Source organism: Cynocephalus volans, chromosome 11 (assembly GCF_027409185.1).
Source record: "Cynocephalus volans isolate mCynVol1 chromosome 11, mCynVol1.pri, whole genome shotgun sequence".
NCBI lineage: Eukaryota > Metazoa > Chordata > Mammalia > Dermoptera > Cynocephalidae > Cynocephalus > Cynocephalus volans.
The window spans coordinates 78488825-78505614 of NC_084470.1; the positions used below are offsets into that span (position 1 = coordinate 78488825).

The 16790-nt window shown below is 38.1% G+C and overlaps 1 protein-coding gene across 2 annotated transcripts in view; it reads right to left on the bottom strand.

Moving 5' to 3' along the window:
- Positions 1 to 299: 299 nt before the first annotated feature.
- Positions 300 to 16790, bottom strand: part of MDFIC2 (MyoD family inhibitor domain containing 2) — a 104084-nt gene continuing 87593 nt past the window's right edge. For both annotated transcript variants that reach the window (XM_063113612.1, XM_063113611.1), the window contains 2 exons: positions 9172 to 9393; positions 300 to 559 (listed from right to left, as the gene is read on the bottom strand). In XM_063113612.1, the coding sequence (XP_062969682.1) occupies positions 300 to 559; positions 9172 to 9393 (482 nt within the window). The remainder of the gene's footprint in view (positions 560 to 9171; positions 9394 to 16790) is intronic.

Below are 16790 nucleotides of genomic sequence, written 5' to 3' on the forward strand. Positions count from 1 at the left end.
TGCTATTTTTTAGTCAAGAAACATCTTGTACCTGTGGCATTTAAGAGATATTTAAGATTTGTTCATCACATGTGATCAAGAATCTTATTTTTCAGCGAGCCATGCGGTTGTGGAATTTGGAATAAGACCATTGAGTTGACAATACTAGCTTTCCCAGACAGGTGCAGAATAAAATGGCCTATAGCATCCAAGAAATGTGTATAGTCCTTGCATTTCAGCACATGGAAATCACAGTCTTGTTGTAATGGAATTTCCCAGTGTGGCCAAAACGACTGCCGGAACGTGGTTACCTCGTTGTGCTAGCGGTAACAGATTTCTGAGATCTCCATGGCCAGCTCCAGACACTCGCTGGTCTCGTGGCAAGATTCAAAAAGGCTGCAGTCCATGTCACAGTTGCAGTTGCAGTCATTCCGAGGGTGGTTCTCATCCGAGGTGTGGTGATACCTGTGAGAGGGGCAGCAGAAGTTGGTACACACTGTTTCGCAAATATCGGGGAGCATCAGCAGACAGTCCCAAAACTGGCAAAACAGACAGGCGAGGATGAGGGAGGCACACTCCTCTGTTTAAAGAAGAAGAAAGAAAATTAATGGTGGCACATATGGGGGCATCCATGAAGGGCAGACAGACGTGTGTTGGTGGTATCCTTGATGACTTGATTGCCCACTCTTGTTTACCCACAGTAGGGGTAATATGCACTGTTATTCTCTTGAGCTCCCCACCCCCATGCCAGTGCTTACTCTACTAAAGTAAATCCTTTATTAACTTCCTGAGCATTTCCTATTGATTATCCATAATCTGGTTATTTAAAGTGCTGTCACTTCCCTAAACTGCTTTATTTACTTTTTGCTCACAGAGGTGCTGGGAAGCCAAACAACTAGCTATCTATCTGGAAACCTTGAAGCTGTCTGAAAAATAGCAGGGCCTCCCCAAATGCAGACAGCTAAGGGAGGAATTAGAGTTGGGGACAAGGAGAAACTTTTGTACAAATGTCCTGCTTCTCGTCACCAGGCTTTGTTACTTGTTAGCCATGGATTCCCATAAATGCACCACACCCATATTCAAATACAAGTGGAAAGCACATTTCAAAACTTAATATAAATGCTTTTTAAATAATCACAGCTTTTTGGGTTGGGTTTTATTTTTAATCCCTGTCTCTGTTTTCCTTCAGTTATGTAAAGCCTTGATTTTTATATTCAAGTTCTTTAAATGAAATACGTCATCAAATGCCTAAATGACTTTAAATCTTATCAATCCTCTTTAAGAAAATTGGTTTAAAAATTTACTATGCAGACTTGTAAAAATCTGGAAAATATCTCTAAGGCATTGAAGGTAATTGGTAATTGTAGCCAAACAGCTGCGATGTGTTATAGATTATTATATTTTTTGTTTCCATAAAGGGAATTAGTTAGAAGATGTAGCAGTTCTCTTGTTAAAATTATACTTTTTTTTAAAGTTAAAAGAGTCTCCAAAATATGTGTTTTGTAAAAGGGTAGGTAAATGTTCATGTGATATATCATCGAAATAATTAAAATCAGTAATCTGAAGATTGTTGATGGTTGAAATTGGAGAAAAATTTTCCCTCCCCTCCAGATGGGCTTATCAATTGATTAAAATTTGACTTTCGTAAGGATCTATTTTTCCCCCCAGTAAGAATGTTACTAACTTTTTGGTTTTTGCACAGTCAGTGGAGACTGTATGCGCATATAGAAGAGATTTTGCTCATGTGCTGTCGTCTAAGTGCTCTGAGAGCCCCATTCATTCTAACAATATTCCAGAAACCCTTTTTCTTTTATTATTCATATACTTGTTCATCTTTTAGACAGGGAAAACATGGGAATGTGCTGTGAAAAGGAACAAGAATTTTATAGAATACCATTTTAATTTCTTATAAAAACTATATAAAGTTCTAAAGTGAGTCCTGAATATAGGCAAACAGAAGTCTTCTTTCCTCTCTCTCTTCCCCCCTCTCTCTCTTATTTGCATTCTCTTTTCCTTTCTCCCTCCCTCTTACTCTCCCTTCCTTTCTTCCCAATAAGATGGTGGTAAAGAACCACACCAGGACTTTTATGACTAGTTTCATTGCCGTATATTGTTGCAGGTGCTGTGACCATTACTCAGTATTTATAGACAGCATACTCCACAATACCTCTATGGTGCACATATTCATCTCTTTGCCAGACTTGGTGTATTTTTATTCACTTAGAGCCAGCTTCTAGCATGTGGCCAACTCACCCATATCTCATAAGTCACCACAAACCACCCACAAAAATTCAGGAGTAAGTCAGTAAGAGTGCATAGACTCTATTTTGCCTGTGCTTTTCAGAAGAGGGTGTGTTGGTGGTCAAAGATGTGGGGCATGCAACCTCATCAAGTTTTACCAATGCCGAGACTGTTACTAGAGCAGCCCCTGATAAAGAAGAGGTTCTTAGAAGAAAATACTCCAAGCAAATATTTCATGATTCTTCAGGCTGAAGCCTCAAGAGACTTGCTGAGGTTTACGCCCATATACAAATGATCCCTCTGGATCCTGTCCTTTACACGTGCAAGGCTGAAAGTTTGGTTTGGAGGGAAGTAGGGTAAGATGCAGGGTGACTTTAAGGATAGGAGCTGGTGTTTCTCATCAGTGTGAAAACGTTGTGTATAACATGGCCTTATAATTTCCTGAGGGCATATGACCTTTTGGCTCAGCCGCTCTTGTCAATGTCTCCTCAAGTTGGCAGACTCTGGAGGTCTTCACTTCTGATGTAAACCATAGAGTTTATTTCCAAAAAATATTTTGGCCTAATCCTTTGGCCAAATTGATATTTATTTCCTTCCATCTCCCTATTTTGCACTTGAGAAGAGAGCCCATTTTTTTCCTGTTTCTAAGTCAGTTCTTTTTATTTGATTTTAAAAGGCAGAGCCTCTTGCCCAAAAAAAACATGGTAACATTAATGAATTGAAAACAGATTTTTCCGTACTTTCAAGTGTGTTCCACACTTTTCCTAAAAGACATATTAAATCATTCTACATGAGCAGGCAAAACTGTTTTGCATATGGCCAATTTCTGTTTGCACTAAAGTAACATAAGCAGTTCAGGGGAAAATTTGCAACTGTTTGAAAAGAGTGTCGGACTTCCCTTCTCCTGAATGAGTATATTTTCCCTTGCCTGCACTATTTCCTGGGGCTTTAATGTTTAATATACATGATATTCAAGTCATATTCCACGATCAGCACCCCTTCTCCAGCCCATCCAAAAGAGTCGGCCATGTATCTGATTGCCTACTTCACGTCCTTTCTGCAGCGTCTTCGAAATATCTCACTTACCAAGGCCCAATTGCATTTTGTATATCCCTCCTTCCCTATCCCATAAGCTTGCCCCTCCTCCAATATTCTCTCACAAATGTCTCCTGAACACCCAGATGAATTCGGGGGTCATCTTTTGTCATTTTCCATTTCCTTATCATGCACTCCCCATCCCACTCATCACTGAGTCCTGCTGATTCAACCTCAAATTTGTATTTGAAACCCACAGGCCTCTGACCACCTCCAGTGTCACCATCAGCCATCATCAGGTCAACAGTAATAGCTTCCTGTCTAGGACACTCTGCTTCCATGTCAGTCCATTTCAAATTCATCACCTCCTTGGATATTTATAATCCTAAACTAGAACAACTCATTCTCCCCTTAGAGTAAACTCCCAATTCCTTGCCATAGCCTACAAGCCCCTGCATGATTGGGCTTCTGCCTATTTCTCTGATGTCTCAGGCTACTTTAATCCTTACTCACTCTACTCCCACCACACTGGATAAATTTCAATATTTGGAATGCACCTAGCTCAGGGCCTTTGCACGTGCTGTGCCTTCTGCCTATGTGGCACCCCCTCCCTCAATGTTACCCAACTCCTATTCAAACCTTTAGGTCTTTAGCTTAAAACACCTTCCCTCTAAATCACATCCTTGTTGAAACTCATAGTACCCTGCTTTTTCTTTATAGCACTGACATGTCATGACGGCATTAAACTAACTAGGTAGTTGTTAGTTTCTCCTCCTACTCAAATCTAAGTTGTAAGAGGCAAGAAAGCCATATTTCTTGTTAAATGAATAAATCAATGAATGATTCTAAGAGGTAAATACCGTAATCCCATTTTTTAGATAAAAGAACTATGGTTCAGAGATTGTCACTGACTATCTTAATTCCTCCTAAATCTAAGTCTCTCTGGATGCAAAGCCCATGCTCCCTATGCTCCTGTTATATGTGTCAACTGTTTCACCTAAAGCCAATCTGCAGTCCTCTGCACTTCATGTGCATCTCACACAGGCCTCGCAGTAACCCTGATTCGAGTCTGTTATAATCCTCGTTTATAGATGAGGAAACCACAGCTCTGAGACGTTATGAGGCATGCCCCAGGAAACACAGGAAGAGGTGTGGCTGTGATTTGCACCCAGACTGACTCCTCCAGAGCTTTTAACTACAAAGCTGGCCGCCCTCCCTAACATTCTCACACTTTGTTTCTGTCACCATTGAGCACGGTGCGGGACATTGCCAGCTTACTGATGGCCTGCTTTCTCCTCAATTCCCTCCTCCTACCCTGCTCTGCTCTGCATTCCCAAGACCAGCAAAATACATTGTCTTTGTCTAAGTTTCCGTTAGTGGCTTCTGGCTAGATTCAGCCAACAGGAGGCTGCAGTGGGAACCAGGAGGATGGGAGGAAGGGAAAACCCTGGGTGTTTCTCCTCCCTTCTCTCTGCTTGGGTGGTGTCTGAGACAGTGGCTGTATCTTCTTGATTTTCTCTCTCTCTGAACAGCCCATCCCTCTGTGGCTCCAGCTAATGCCAGTTACTAGCAGTCCATCTAATGATGGCTAGTTACTAGTGGTCTACAAGCTAATGCCAGTGCTAGCAGTCTGCCAGGGCCCTGGGGGGGGGGGGGTGACAAAGGAAGAGGCAGTAGAGCCTTGCTGTCATTGTCAATGTCTGAGTTCCCTCACTGTTCACCATATTTGGCTTTTCAGCTCTTTTAATACCTTTGTAACAAGTCCCTCGTATATTAAATATCCTCTGTTGAACCACCTGGTATCCTGGCACAGGCTCTGATCTCTGCTATCAGAGTGTGCGTCTGGCTCTTCCACTTCTTAAACCTGGATTAAAGAAGGTTTAAGGTGGATTAGAGACCTGAAGTCCATACAGCCAAAAGTGCTGTTTGGCTGTGAGCAAGAAGCCATGATGAAAACCCTTAGGGTTGTTTCATTTCCTTTTTACCCCGCTAGGGTACCTTTGGGACATGGAAGCTGTAATGTGCTCAGTGATACCCTAATGACATTAAAGAATGAGGCAGCTTCCAGAGGTGCTAAATGTACAACTGGGGATTGGCTAATTAAGAAGGAGAATCTGTCTCATTAGAATGGATCGTGTTTCATTGTAGTGGAAAATGTAACAATGCAAGAAGCTCCACAAAACTACCTGAGGTCAGCCTCTTGGTCATGGACCTGAACTACCCTACCTTGCCCTCCCAGCTTTTGGTCTTGCCACCTTGATGCCCATGACTGGGAAAGGGGAGGGACAACTGTAGTTCCTGAAGCAATCCTCAACTTCAAGAACACACCTTCTGCGACTAAAGTAGCAAGAATCCTTCTGGAAGTGATCCCAGAAAAGTAGAAACTCCTCTTCCTCCTCTCCCAAAACACAGTAAGGGAAAAAAGAGGAAAAATGAACCTGGTCCCAACCCAGTATTCTAATAGTTAATGTGCTATCACAGAGAATTCAGCATCGTAATGAGATTCATGATATAATGGCTCCGACTGATTACTACAAGTTTTTGGTCCAGAAGTACAAAAATTGATTCCCACTCCCCCAACATTAAGTTTGTGTAAAAAAAAAAAAAAAAAAAAAGTCTGTAGCATAAAATGGGAAAAAATAAAGTATGACTGAATGCCTTTCTCTAGCTGGGGTATCATCCCTGATGTTATCAATTTTAATAGCTACTTAAATATGTCAAGATCTATTTAAGTTCAGACAAGCACAACTAACATTCAAGTCAATTCTTTAGAACTAGCATGACTAGATTTGGGTGATACTTAGTAAATTTGTGCTTATGTTTTTTTCTGAGCAAATGAACTGAAATAATTATAAAATTGAAACATTTTATAAGGTGACACTACTGCATTTAATTGTATGAAATTTACAGTGTAGAAAATGTAATCATTTTATTCAGTAGTCCATGGTGTAATTAAGACTATTCTTTTGAGGTATCTTGTATTTATGATTTTCCTCTTCCACCTGAATGAGACGTCTCAAATTCAAAATTATACATCAATTAGGTATATTCTCAGGATTATTTTTGAAGGAGCCTGTTTTCTAATCTCATGTGTATTCCTGATTTTCTTATCTACAGAGATGATTTTGAAATCTGAAGAATGTGGAAACAGAAGCAGGGACACAGTTCTCTGGACTTTTTTCATTTTATTCAGGAAAGGGACCACACACAATGAACCACAATTTAATAATAAAGTAATGTTGCAGCACATAGTGTGTGATGTGCAGTAGAGATCCTTTTAAATCCCCATCAGAGCACACACCATGAACTGTGTTAATGGATGTAACACATTTTACAAAATCTGCATGTGCGAAGCTTTTCCATCCTGTTTTAAGTGGGGCAATGTATATAAATAATAGATATTAGCAATTAAGCATCCATTCCTATGCACTCATTTATACATTTGAAAATAAATTAACCACAAACTACATGTAAGTGGATGCAATCTTCTCTTTCCCCTTCTGTTTTCCCTGCTGTTCCTGAAAGATATTTTTGTATTTATCTCAGTATGAACAATGACCCCAGCTCTCAATTTCTGCATCCTTAAATTAATTACTATCAAAAATTCTCTAAAATGAAGTGAGTCTGACTTAACTCTTGATTTCCTTGGTGTTTGCTGTTCAGGACAATGAGAGTTTCTTGTCACTATTTATGGGTCTTACACTGGGTTTTTTACTTTCTCTTTTATCCAGGTACCAAAAGCTCTTACCTCACTGGGGAGATTTTTCACAAGGTGGGCAAGAGAGGGTGGATGGACTATTACCTATGCCATCAACTTAAAACCTGTATTTCCTGAGTTGTAGAGGCCTCAACCCAGTCCTTCAGAAGACAACCTGATTTAATTATCCTAATGAATCTGCTTTGCTCTTCTGAACAAAGAGGAATCTGTTATTTTTCTGCATGAAGCTCTTGAGTATCAGTTGCCATTTTTATTTATCTTTTTAATTTTTTACTATTTTTTATCTTAAAGTTTTATTTATTGTTAGCATATTCATTCTCATAAATCCTGATATTTCTTTATGCCCTTTACCCAAGCAGAGCAGTCATTTGGGCCTTTCCCTGAGAATACAAGGCTCCGGTATCATGTGAGCTGGCTTCACCCTTCTCATTCTCCCAGGATCCCTGCTAGCACAGATCCAAATGGTTCTGGAGAAACACCGTGTTTTACTGTCTGAAAATGTGCAATGAAAATGCCTAATTCTGGGATGGCTAGCCTGAAACACATGATGAGCAATATCTGGGCATCCCTGGTACAATCTGATAAAATTCTCTAGCATTAAAATGCTTTTACAGCCAACTCTACTGCATTATTTGTTTTCTTGCCTGGCACTGACCTCTTCCAAAGCTAGAAACTTGAGCATCACCCTGGATTCGAGGCCCTAACCTGGTAGTCTACAGGCGAACGCTGGCCCCCAAATTTGTTGTTGGGAGTGTCTTGGGCTTCATGAAATAAACAGAACTAGTTATCAACACTGGAAAATTTTTAAAATTCACATAACATTCCTGGTTTCTGGATTTTCCTGGAAAACTTCAAGATCTGGCAACTCTGTATTTCCTTCTGGCAACAACCAGCTGGAGCTGAGTAGAAGCAGTGACCTTTAGGTGAGACCTGTCCCTATTGCTAACTTCCAGCTTACTTCATTATTCACATTCTGTCCTGGCAACCATAGGCAGTTGAGTCTGCAGTTTCTGGTCTAAAGCATTCATGACACCATTTGCACAAGATAACAGATATGAGGGCACTTCAAAAAGTTCATGGAAAGATTCATATCATCTTTCAATTCTATTTTTCCACGAACTTTTTGAAGTACCTTTGTATATAACACGTGTTAGAAATATTCCCTCTCCTTACTTTCTAAAGCTGTAATCGGAATAAAAGCTAAAATTGATTACGTACTATGTGCCAGCTTCTGTACTAGGTGCTTTTCACATGTTATTTTATTTGATCCTCAAAATACCCCATGGTGTGTTACAGGCCCCATTATATAATTGAGAGACTGAGATCCAGAGATGATAAAAAAAAAAAAAAAAGCCTGTTCAGTTTTATAAAGTCAATAAACTTCAGAGGTGATATAATTCCAAAGGTGCTTTTATACAAAATTTATTTAAAAATTTGTTTTTATTTTCAAAAAATAAATATGAATTTAAATGTCAACCAGAAATGATATCCTGTTACTTTTTTTTTGAGAAACACCAGGCTTTCTTTAAAAGCAAATGTAGATACTGAACACTACAAAATTCTCGAATGGTTTATGTCTCTTGTAAAGTTCACTGCAAAGTTAACCTGAGTAAAATTCCATGTATCTTGGTGTGGAGTCCATGATTTTGAACTTGATGCCCTTTATGTTATATACAGAGATGGTTTGGTCTAGATCGCACTGATCAGAATGCCTAAGAAGTGATATTACCTAGAGGAACCAACCCATTTTCATAGATTGCTGATGTAAGCATCTTGATATTTTACAGTCTATATTTATATATCTCCATCATCTTAATATTATTTCACTCTACCTTCCTCTCCTCCTCTCTGCCTAGAGTCACAGGCTGAATAGGCCCAGATCTGAGAAGAGAAAAAAGTTTGCCATTTTTCTTTATCCACTTCATAGCCCTGTAGCAAGAATGATTACACCCCAGCCCAGCTATTTAAAGCACATTGCCTCTGATTCCCAGCTTTGAGAGCAAACAATCTGCCAAGCACCTCATAACTGCAAAGTGACCTTGACATATGTCATTCACCAGGGTTTTCAAATCAAAGTCTTCCTGTTTAATATTCATAAAGACTTTTTTTTTCTTTTCTAACAGCATATGTGATGATTTTACAGTGGCTGGGGGTTGGGGAGCTTTATTTAGAGATGGGTTGAATTTTGAGAAACATACCATCAGTGTCTCTCTGATGAACTGAAGTATCAGTTTGGAGGTAAGAAAATTTCGTTTGGCATTCTTCAAGGGAGGACAGTGATGTGCTGGATTCTGACAGTTTTTTCTCATTGGGGGTTTCCTTGGCTGGTCCATCTGTGATATTGAATTCGGATACTGAATTTATAACGATAGCATTAATGGGTTTCTCGTCTGCATGGTTTTCGTTTGTGAGTTGCGTATCTAGACAAAAAAAAAACACATACAAAAACCCGCTATAGTTTACATGACCTAGTGATCTAAGAACGGATATTTGCAGAAAATTTCACATTCCAGACTTTTAAAAAATAATGTCTTATTGAAAAGAATGAAGCATTATTAAGCCAGATAATTTTGAATAAAAATATAAGAATAGAAGAGTGCAATCATCATAACATTTTATACACATTATAAGTTTTGCCTATCATAGTAATTCATGACAATTATTTCTACTATGGTGGTTTTTATTTTTGGTGATGAGAGGTGAGAGTCAAGGAATTCATTTACTTGGATCAGCAAAATCTGGTAGTGTGTTGTCAGCATGCTGTCATAGTGTATTTTGGACCTGAGAAGCAGCAAAAGGATCTTAAATGCTGGACTGGACAGTACTGCTGAGTAATTGACACGATCTTGATCAAGTCACTTTCATTCTTTGTTTCCACAGACCTTAATTTCCTCCTCTGTATAAGGGGGTGTATATAGATGAGTAGTCTATAAGTTCTTTCCTACTTCTGCTCTCGAAGACTGTCAGTTGCTACCTCTTTCTCTGCCTTGGCATTTGTTAGGTCCCTATTCAGGTGACAGCCTATATGGCTTTCGGGGTGTGCTTCTCGGGAATATGCTTTATTTCCACGTAACCACCTGGCACAATTGTTAGAGATATTCAGAGGACTTGTAGCAAAGTCCTTGACCGAGATTCTGGTTTAGAGAGACATAGAGAAGGCTAAGAAGGCCCAAGTGCTTCATGTGTTTTAGAGCTCCTATAGTCATTCACTCATTTCCACATAATAATTGGGAGTCTGTTAGGTAACGAGCAGTGGGCTGGACATTGGAGATATAGTTGTGACTAAGATAGGCATGGTCCCTGGCCTTCCTGACCATCAAACAAGTTAGCAAAGAAATAACTGCTTAAGTTACAATATTAATTACATGAAAGTGGAGCATCCCATGAAATCGTGTTAGAGAGAGGACCAGACTGCATAGCGGTGCAGTTCATTTATAACTTACACCCATTGGGCAGAGTCCTAAGATCAAGAAAAGAGTTAACAGAAGAAGGTATTCTCAAACATGCAGCCAGGCCATTTCCCAGGGACATCTTAAGACTTGAACAAACAACGGTCCCGGTGATTTTTCAGCACTGGTGGGAGGTGATGAAGATGTGTTCTGTGGCATTGTGTTCCCATTGCTAGCCCAATGCCTGGTTGTTTCAAGAATGGTCATTCAGTGACTGCAATCAACAATACAATTGGCAACCTGGTTTGATTATACCACGCTTATGCAGCTCAGTGCAAGAAATATGTTTTTGTCTAGTTCATCTTCATTGTCCTTTCCAAACTTGATTCTTTCCTGGGATAGATGGAAATCTTTATTGGTCCTACCTCCTAGGGTAGTAGTTCCCAGATTTTTCTGCTGACTAGAGTCACCTGGGAAATCTTTTAGATATTTGGAATTTTTTAAGTCTCAGGAACTCTCCTTCCCAGCAGACAATTAAATCACGGTCCCTGGGGGATTTCTGAATCTCCCAGGTGATTGCAACATGCAGGCAAGTTTGAGAACCACTGCCCTAGGGCCCTTCCACTTTTGAGAGTCAAGGAGAGAGAGAATAGCCATGGACTGTGCATAAGTGGTTTTCGAAATTAATCATTAAACAGTTGCTCTCTAACTGGCACTAGAGCTAACAGTCTGGTACACACAATTGTGTTAGGCCATTCTTATTTATTTCTGATTCTCCAAACAGCCTTCGTTTTCAGCAATGTTTAATTTTTACTTCATTTCCCTTATGCCGCTGGTTTTAAATCTCTTGGTTCTCTTGGTGGCATTTTGATCCACCCTAAAAGTATTGACAGAAAAAGGGACTCAGGAAAAACATCTTTTGTTGACAGCAAGTAAAGTAGTATTGAATATTGAATATTGAAATAGAGTGGACTCAACAGACTGGGAAACTCTAGGCTTCCTCCAACCCAAGAAGGATTCACCAAATTAATGATAGAATGATAATGATGATGATGAAAATAATAATTAGTTATTTTTCTTGCTTGGTTATCAAAGCACTTAGTGACCAGCTAATATCACAAACAGATGCACTTTCAAATTATGCCTTAGAGCAGTATTGATATTTTGGACCAGATAATTCTTTGAAGTGGAGAGATTGTGGGATGTTTGACAGTATCCCTGTTCTCTACTACTTGAGGCCAGTAGCACCTGTCCGCCTAGTTTGTGGCAATCAAAAATGTCTGTAGACATTGCCCACATTTCCCCTGTGGGACAAAATCACCCTAGCTGAGAAAACACTGCTCTACACATGCACACGTGCACACACATACACACACAAAGTTGCATGCATCTATGTCAAGTTCTACGAGGATACTTCAAAAAGTTCGTGGAAAGATTTGCATTATCTTTTAATTCTACTTTTCCACGAACTTTTTGAAGCACTCTCATAAGTTACCATTTATATACCTTATTGAATGTAAGCATCACAAAGACTCTAGGAGGTAGATATTGTTAGCCTCCTTGAACAGATGGGAAATGTATGAATTGGCATCCCCAGTTATATGAATGAAGGTAACTGAAGCTTAGAGAGTTTATTTAGGTAAGTTGCCCAAGGCCTCCTCATTAGTCAATGGTAGAATTAGGATTTAGACCTAGACCTGGTAGATTCCGAAAGCTTTGCTCCTATCCTTCTCTCTTTCATATTATACATCATTTTCTCTGATTTATTCTTAGCTTTTCTCTTGGCTTCTTAACTGCTGAGCCTGCACATTAGCAAAACCCTCTTCACCCTAAACCCTGTGCTGTGTCACCTACCCAATATCAAGCCTTGCAAATAACTTAGTTTCACAGTCCCACCTTTCCCCGAGCAGTCTTTGCAAAGCAAAAGTACCTTCTTGCACACTCAGGGAATCCTGCCTGTTCAGTTACAGCTGCTTTATCCTGTACATTAGAGAGCAGCACAGAAAGAGCTGATAGATAACGAAACCTTGATGAGTATAGAGATTGTGGCAGCTATTTACTTAACAGAATTAATTAGCAATCAGTTCAAATTATCACACATAGTCAGGCTGCATGTAATTTAAATTGCTTTTACACAAAGTAATCCAGTAACAAAAAAGAAGAGTTGGATAGAGGTTACTGGAATGTAAGAACATGCGGAGAATACAGTATACAGCCAAGTGGTATATGATTCTCTTTTTAATTTTGTGACAATTTTATGTATAGCATTTTGAATGTAAGTGGTTTGCTACATTAAGCAACCATTTGGAGCACACTAGGCTTGTACTGAGAAAATTTTATGGAGAAGTTAAACTGCCATTCATAAAGTTATTTTAATTCTATATCTCTGTTTATATTTTTATTTTTTTCATTCTCCAGTGGGAACTATTTGTTGCTCATTAGAAAATCATCTGACTTACACACATTGCAGAACCCAGGCTGTTCAACCCAGAATTCTGACATCTGAAGTGAGTCACAATTTTTGGGTGCGTGTTACTGACATCTTCCATCTTTTATAGATGGAATGCTAACAATAATTCCCCCAGATTCCTTCTTTTACTGTGTTATTTGACATTGTACCCAAAGTATTATAAAGTAGCATAAGCTAAAAGGAGGAACACATAGAAAGTAATACCACATTTTCTGCCGAGAAAACTATTTTGGAATTAAATAAGAAACGCGTGAAACTATATTTGGGATGTTATACATAGTTCCTGACATTAACTTGGAGAAAATAATTTTTTTCAATAGGAAAAAATAAACCAAAATTAGGACAAAAATTAGAAGCTCCTCTATATTTCTAAGCAAAAAAATTAAAGTGTATCTTGAAAGTTAGTGAAATAGAAAATTCATGTTTGGGCTAGAAGTAATGGCAAGAACCAATGAGCATAAACTTAAGTAACAGAAAAGATAGTTAATTAATTTTTTATTACCATTGAGCAAATGTTATTAATTTAATTCAATTAACATTTATTGAGTACCCACATGCAATAGATGAATCAATGTGACAGGGACTATTAATTTATTTACTTTAAGTTATTAAGGGAACATTTTAATGATTTTCATTTTTTGCTCACTAAATGTGACTTTGGGATTTTTGCATCCCACATACTCTCTATTTGAGTTTTTATAGATATCAGCATTCAAATGATGAATAAGTAGCATAGCTCCTTCCCTGGATCCTCTGATTCTATCCTTGTTTTTTCCTCTCCTTTTCCTATTTCTTTCCCTTCCCTCGTCTTTTCTTCCCTCCCTCCCCTCCATCCCCTCCCCTTAAATTTCCTCCCCCTCCCTCCCCCCCCCCCCGTTTGAATTCTCTGACTGCCTGGCCTGTCTCTGTTATCAGCTTCTTTTTTTCCACCAGCTCCTTCAATATATTTATTTTTTAAGACTTTGTCCTCTTATTTCCTTTCTTTCTACCCTACCCTTGAAAGTCATATTTGTGCACAATCAAAATTTCATTGTTTTGTATGAACTTGACCCCTAAATTTTTGTGTAGCCAGCCAGCCAGGCAACATTTATTGAGCATAAATGGCAAGCCCTGTCCTGTGCTGACCGCTGGGCAATTCAAAGAATAAAATATAGTCTCGGTCCTCCAGAGGCCCACAGTCATCACACCTTACAGTCTTACACGTGTGACTGGCTAGTGGACATTTTATTTGGGTTACCAGCCAAATCCTTTGAACTATTATGCCTGCTTCTACTAAGCTCCTCATTCTTTCCCCCAAACTGGAGAACTCTGGCTATCCCTAGAGAATTCATGATTCAATTTCTCTTCATTGTATTGTCATTTTTCCAGTTCCCTAGGCTTAAAACTATGCTTTGACTTGCTCCATCCCTCCATCCAATCACGTACTAGTTCTTATTTATTTTCCCTTCTAAATATCTATCAAGTCCATGTCTGTTTTTTCATTTCCATCACTACCACTCAGGTACAATTTTTTGTGCCCTCACATCTGGACTCTTTCCGTAGTCATTGCTCTGAACTATGGTGACTACTCTCTCCAAGACATCTTATCAACCATTAATCAAAATGATGTTTTGAACAATATTCTTCTGATCATGTTACTCATTAGAAAAAGCAAAGCAGAATACACATACATTATGTACACACACAAAAATATCAATGGCCCACTTTTACACATTCTCCTGTTCTTTATTAACCTACCATTCTGTTGCCAAATTTTGAAACACATAGCTTGTTGCTAAGTTTTTCTTGTGAGAAGTAAACTCCAGAAGCCTATAATCCTTTAAGGAAGGGTGGTTTTAATTTTAGTTCTAGACCAAAACGTTTAAAGTATGTATTTCAAATGTACGAGAATGGACCGTCTTTGAGCTATAATGCTGAATTATATTTTCTCTTGGATTTAAACTATGCTCCTGCTTAGAATTAACTACTGTAATTGTCTGTGGTTGAAATCAGATCAAGGAAACAAGTGCCATCTCAAGATATAGGCTACCAAACCATTAACAAATTATTGTGGTTAGCAAAAGTAGTTAATTGAAGTGACACTATAGAGAAAAAATGTTTTATGCTTTGTATGAGAATTTTGTAAAGTTCATGCAAATGTCAGAAGTGATCTTCTGTTGTTGTCAGGATATGTGACTATATTCTGCACAGCTTGGCAGGTAATAACACAATATACAAAATATAGGAAATCATTCAACATAATCAAACATGAAGAAAATTATTAGAAAAGGTCAGAATCACCTTTTCTAGATATGTTGATCACTATTATTCTTATATTGAGTAAAATTTGAGAACTGATACTGTGGCTGAAGACAGAACAAAATTAGGAAGATAAGGATTCCTCAGCACTGACAAAAGCATAATAAGAGGTGATTGATACTCAAAGAAGCTGTTTTTTCAAGAAAACCATATTTTCTCTTTTGGAAGATGAGTGACTAAGGTAAATGGATAATTTTCTCCAGCTGAGGGATGAAGGCTTCCTAAAATATTCTGACCTTTTTAAAATAAATGTGAATAAGTAGACATTGAGAATTCAATTGCTACATCCTGTTAGATTGGGTAAAACAAAACCTTGGGTTCATTAAGTCTAATTTTGGGGGGAGAATAAGTGAGATAAATATATTGGACTTTTTCCTTTTTTTATGGTGAAACAACCTTTTTAAAATTATTTTGATTAAAGAAGCAATCAATAAATAAACAATTTATGTATATTATTTAAAATTTGAAAATCTGGAGAAGCAAAATAAAAAATGAGTAGAAAGTATCTATATCCCATCACAGTAATCATCAGAAAAATTTTCTTAAAATAGCCTTCAGGACCCCATGGGTATGTGTATGGGTTTGTGTATAACACAGGATCTCTCTGTATATTCTCTTCCATAGTCTGCTTTCGCTCACATAACAATGCATCATAGATAGGATTACAGATCAATGAGTATAATAACCAAGACATTTTTTTCTTTATTCAAATGTCAGATCTGGTTGGAAGATGTCCTTTAAAGACTTTCAAGTTAAAGTAGCAGTTTTATATATCATTGTTTTGATTTGTCTTCTGCAGTGTTTCAACGAAAACTCTGCCTCAAAAAATGTTAGATGAAATGTTTATGAAGGGCTATGACAAGAGGACATTTTAAGCCTTTTCAACCAGCCTTAGTAAATCTTTTTTAAAAGGAGAGAAAAAGCAAAAGTATATTATTTCTCCAGAAATAATAGCAGTGAGTGTTCAAGGTGAAAAGGATTGAAGGGTAAGAAAGAGCCAAGTGAAGAAGGCTCAACACTGCCCCCTCCCCTGCAAAACAACTTCTGTCTTTGGGGGCTGAAGTGGTTTTTGTTTTTTGGATTTCTTTTTTTTTTTTTTTTTTTGCCTAACTGCTTGAGATAATTACCTCCATTTTCTGCTCGCTGCTGTACTTTGCACCTGTAGACAGACATCGGCTAAGTGATATACTTTTATGGCTAGATCATAAGCTGGTAACAAGGTACAATTCACTCCTAAGAGATGGTTGAATCTTCTTCAGACATGAAAACAGTTTGCAATTATGACTCTCCATTTCATTTTTACGCAGTTACCTTCAGTTTAATGTTTGTAAAAAGTGTCTCAAGAAATAAAGATTATGTTATGCAAGAAAAAAATTGGTTAGCAGTTTTTATAGTTTGATGCACTTGGATTAGGAAGGTTTAAGGCTCTGAAAAAATAAATGAAGCCCATCGGGCTATAAACTCATGCATAATTGGTATTACACATACAGTTGATTTTTTTTACTATCAGTGTTTAAATATAAATGTTAAAAATAAGCTATAATTATTCAGAATATTCCCTGTTATGTTAAAACCATCACAATTTATTCATCCCAACTATTTGAATGTCACTTAAAGTCTCTTATGTGCATTGTCACATTTGAAGCTCCCAACAGTTTTG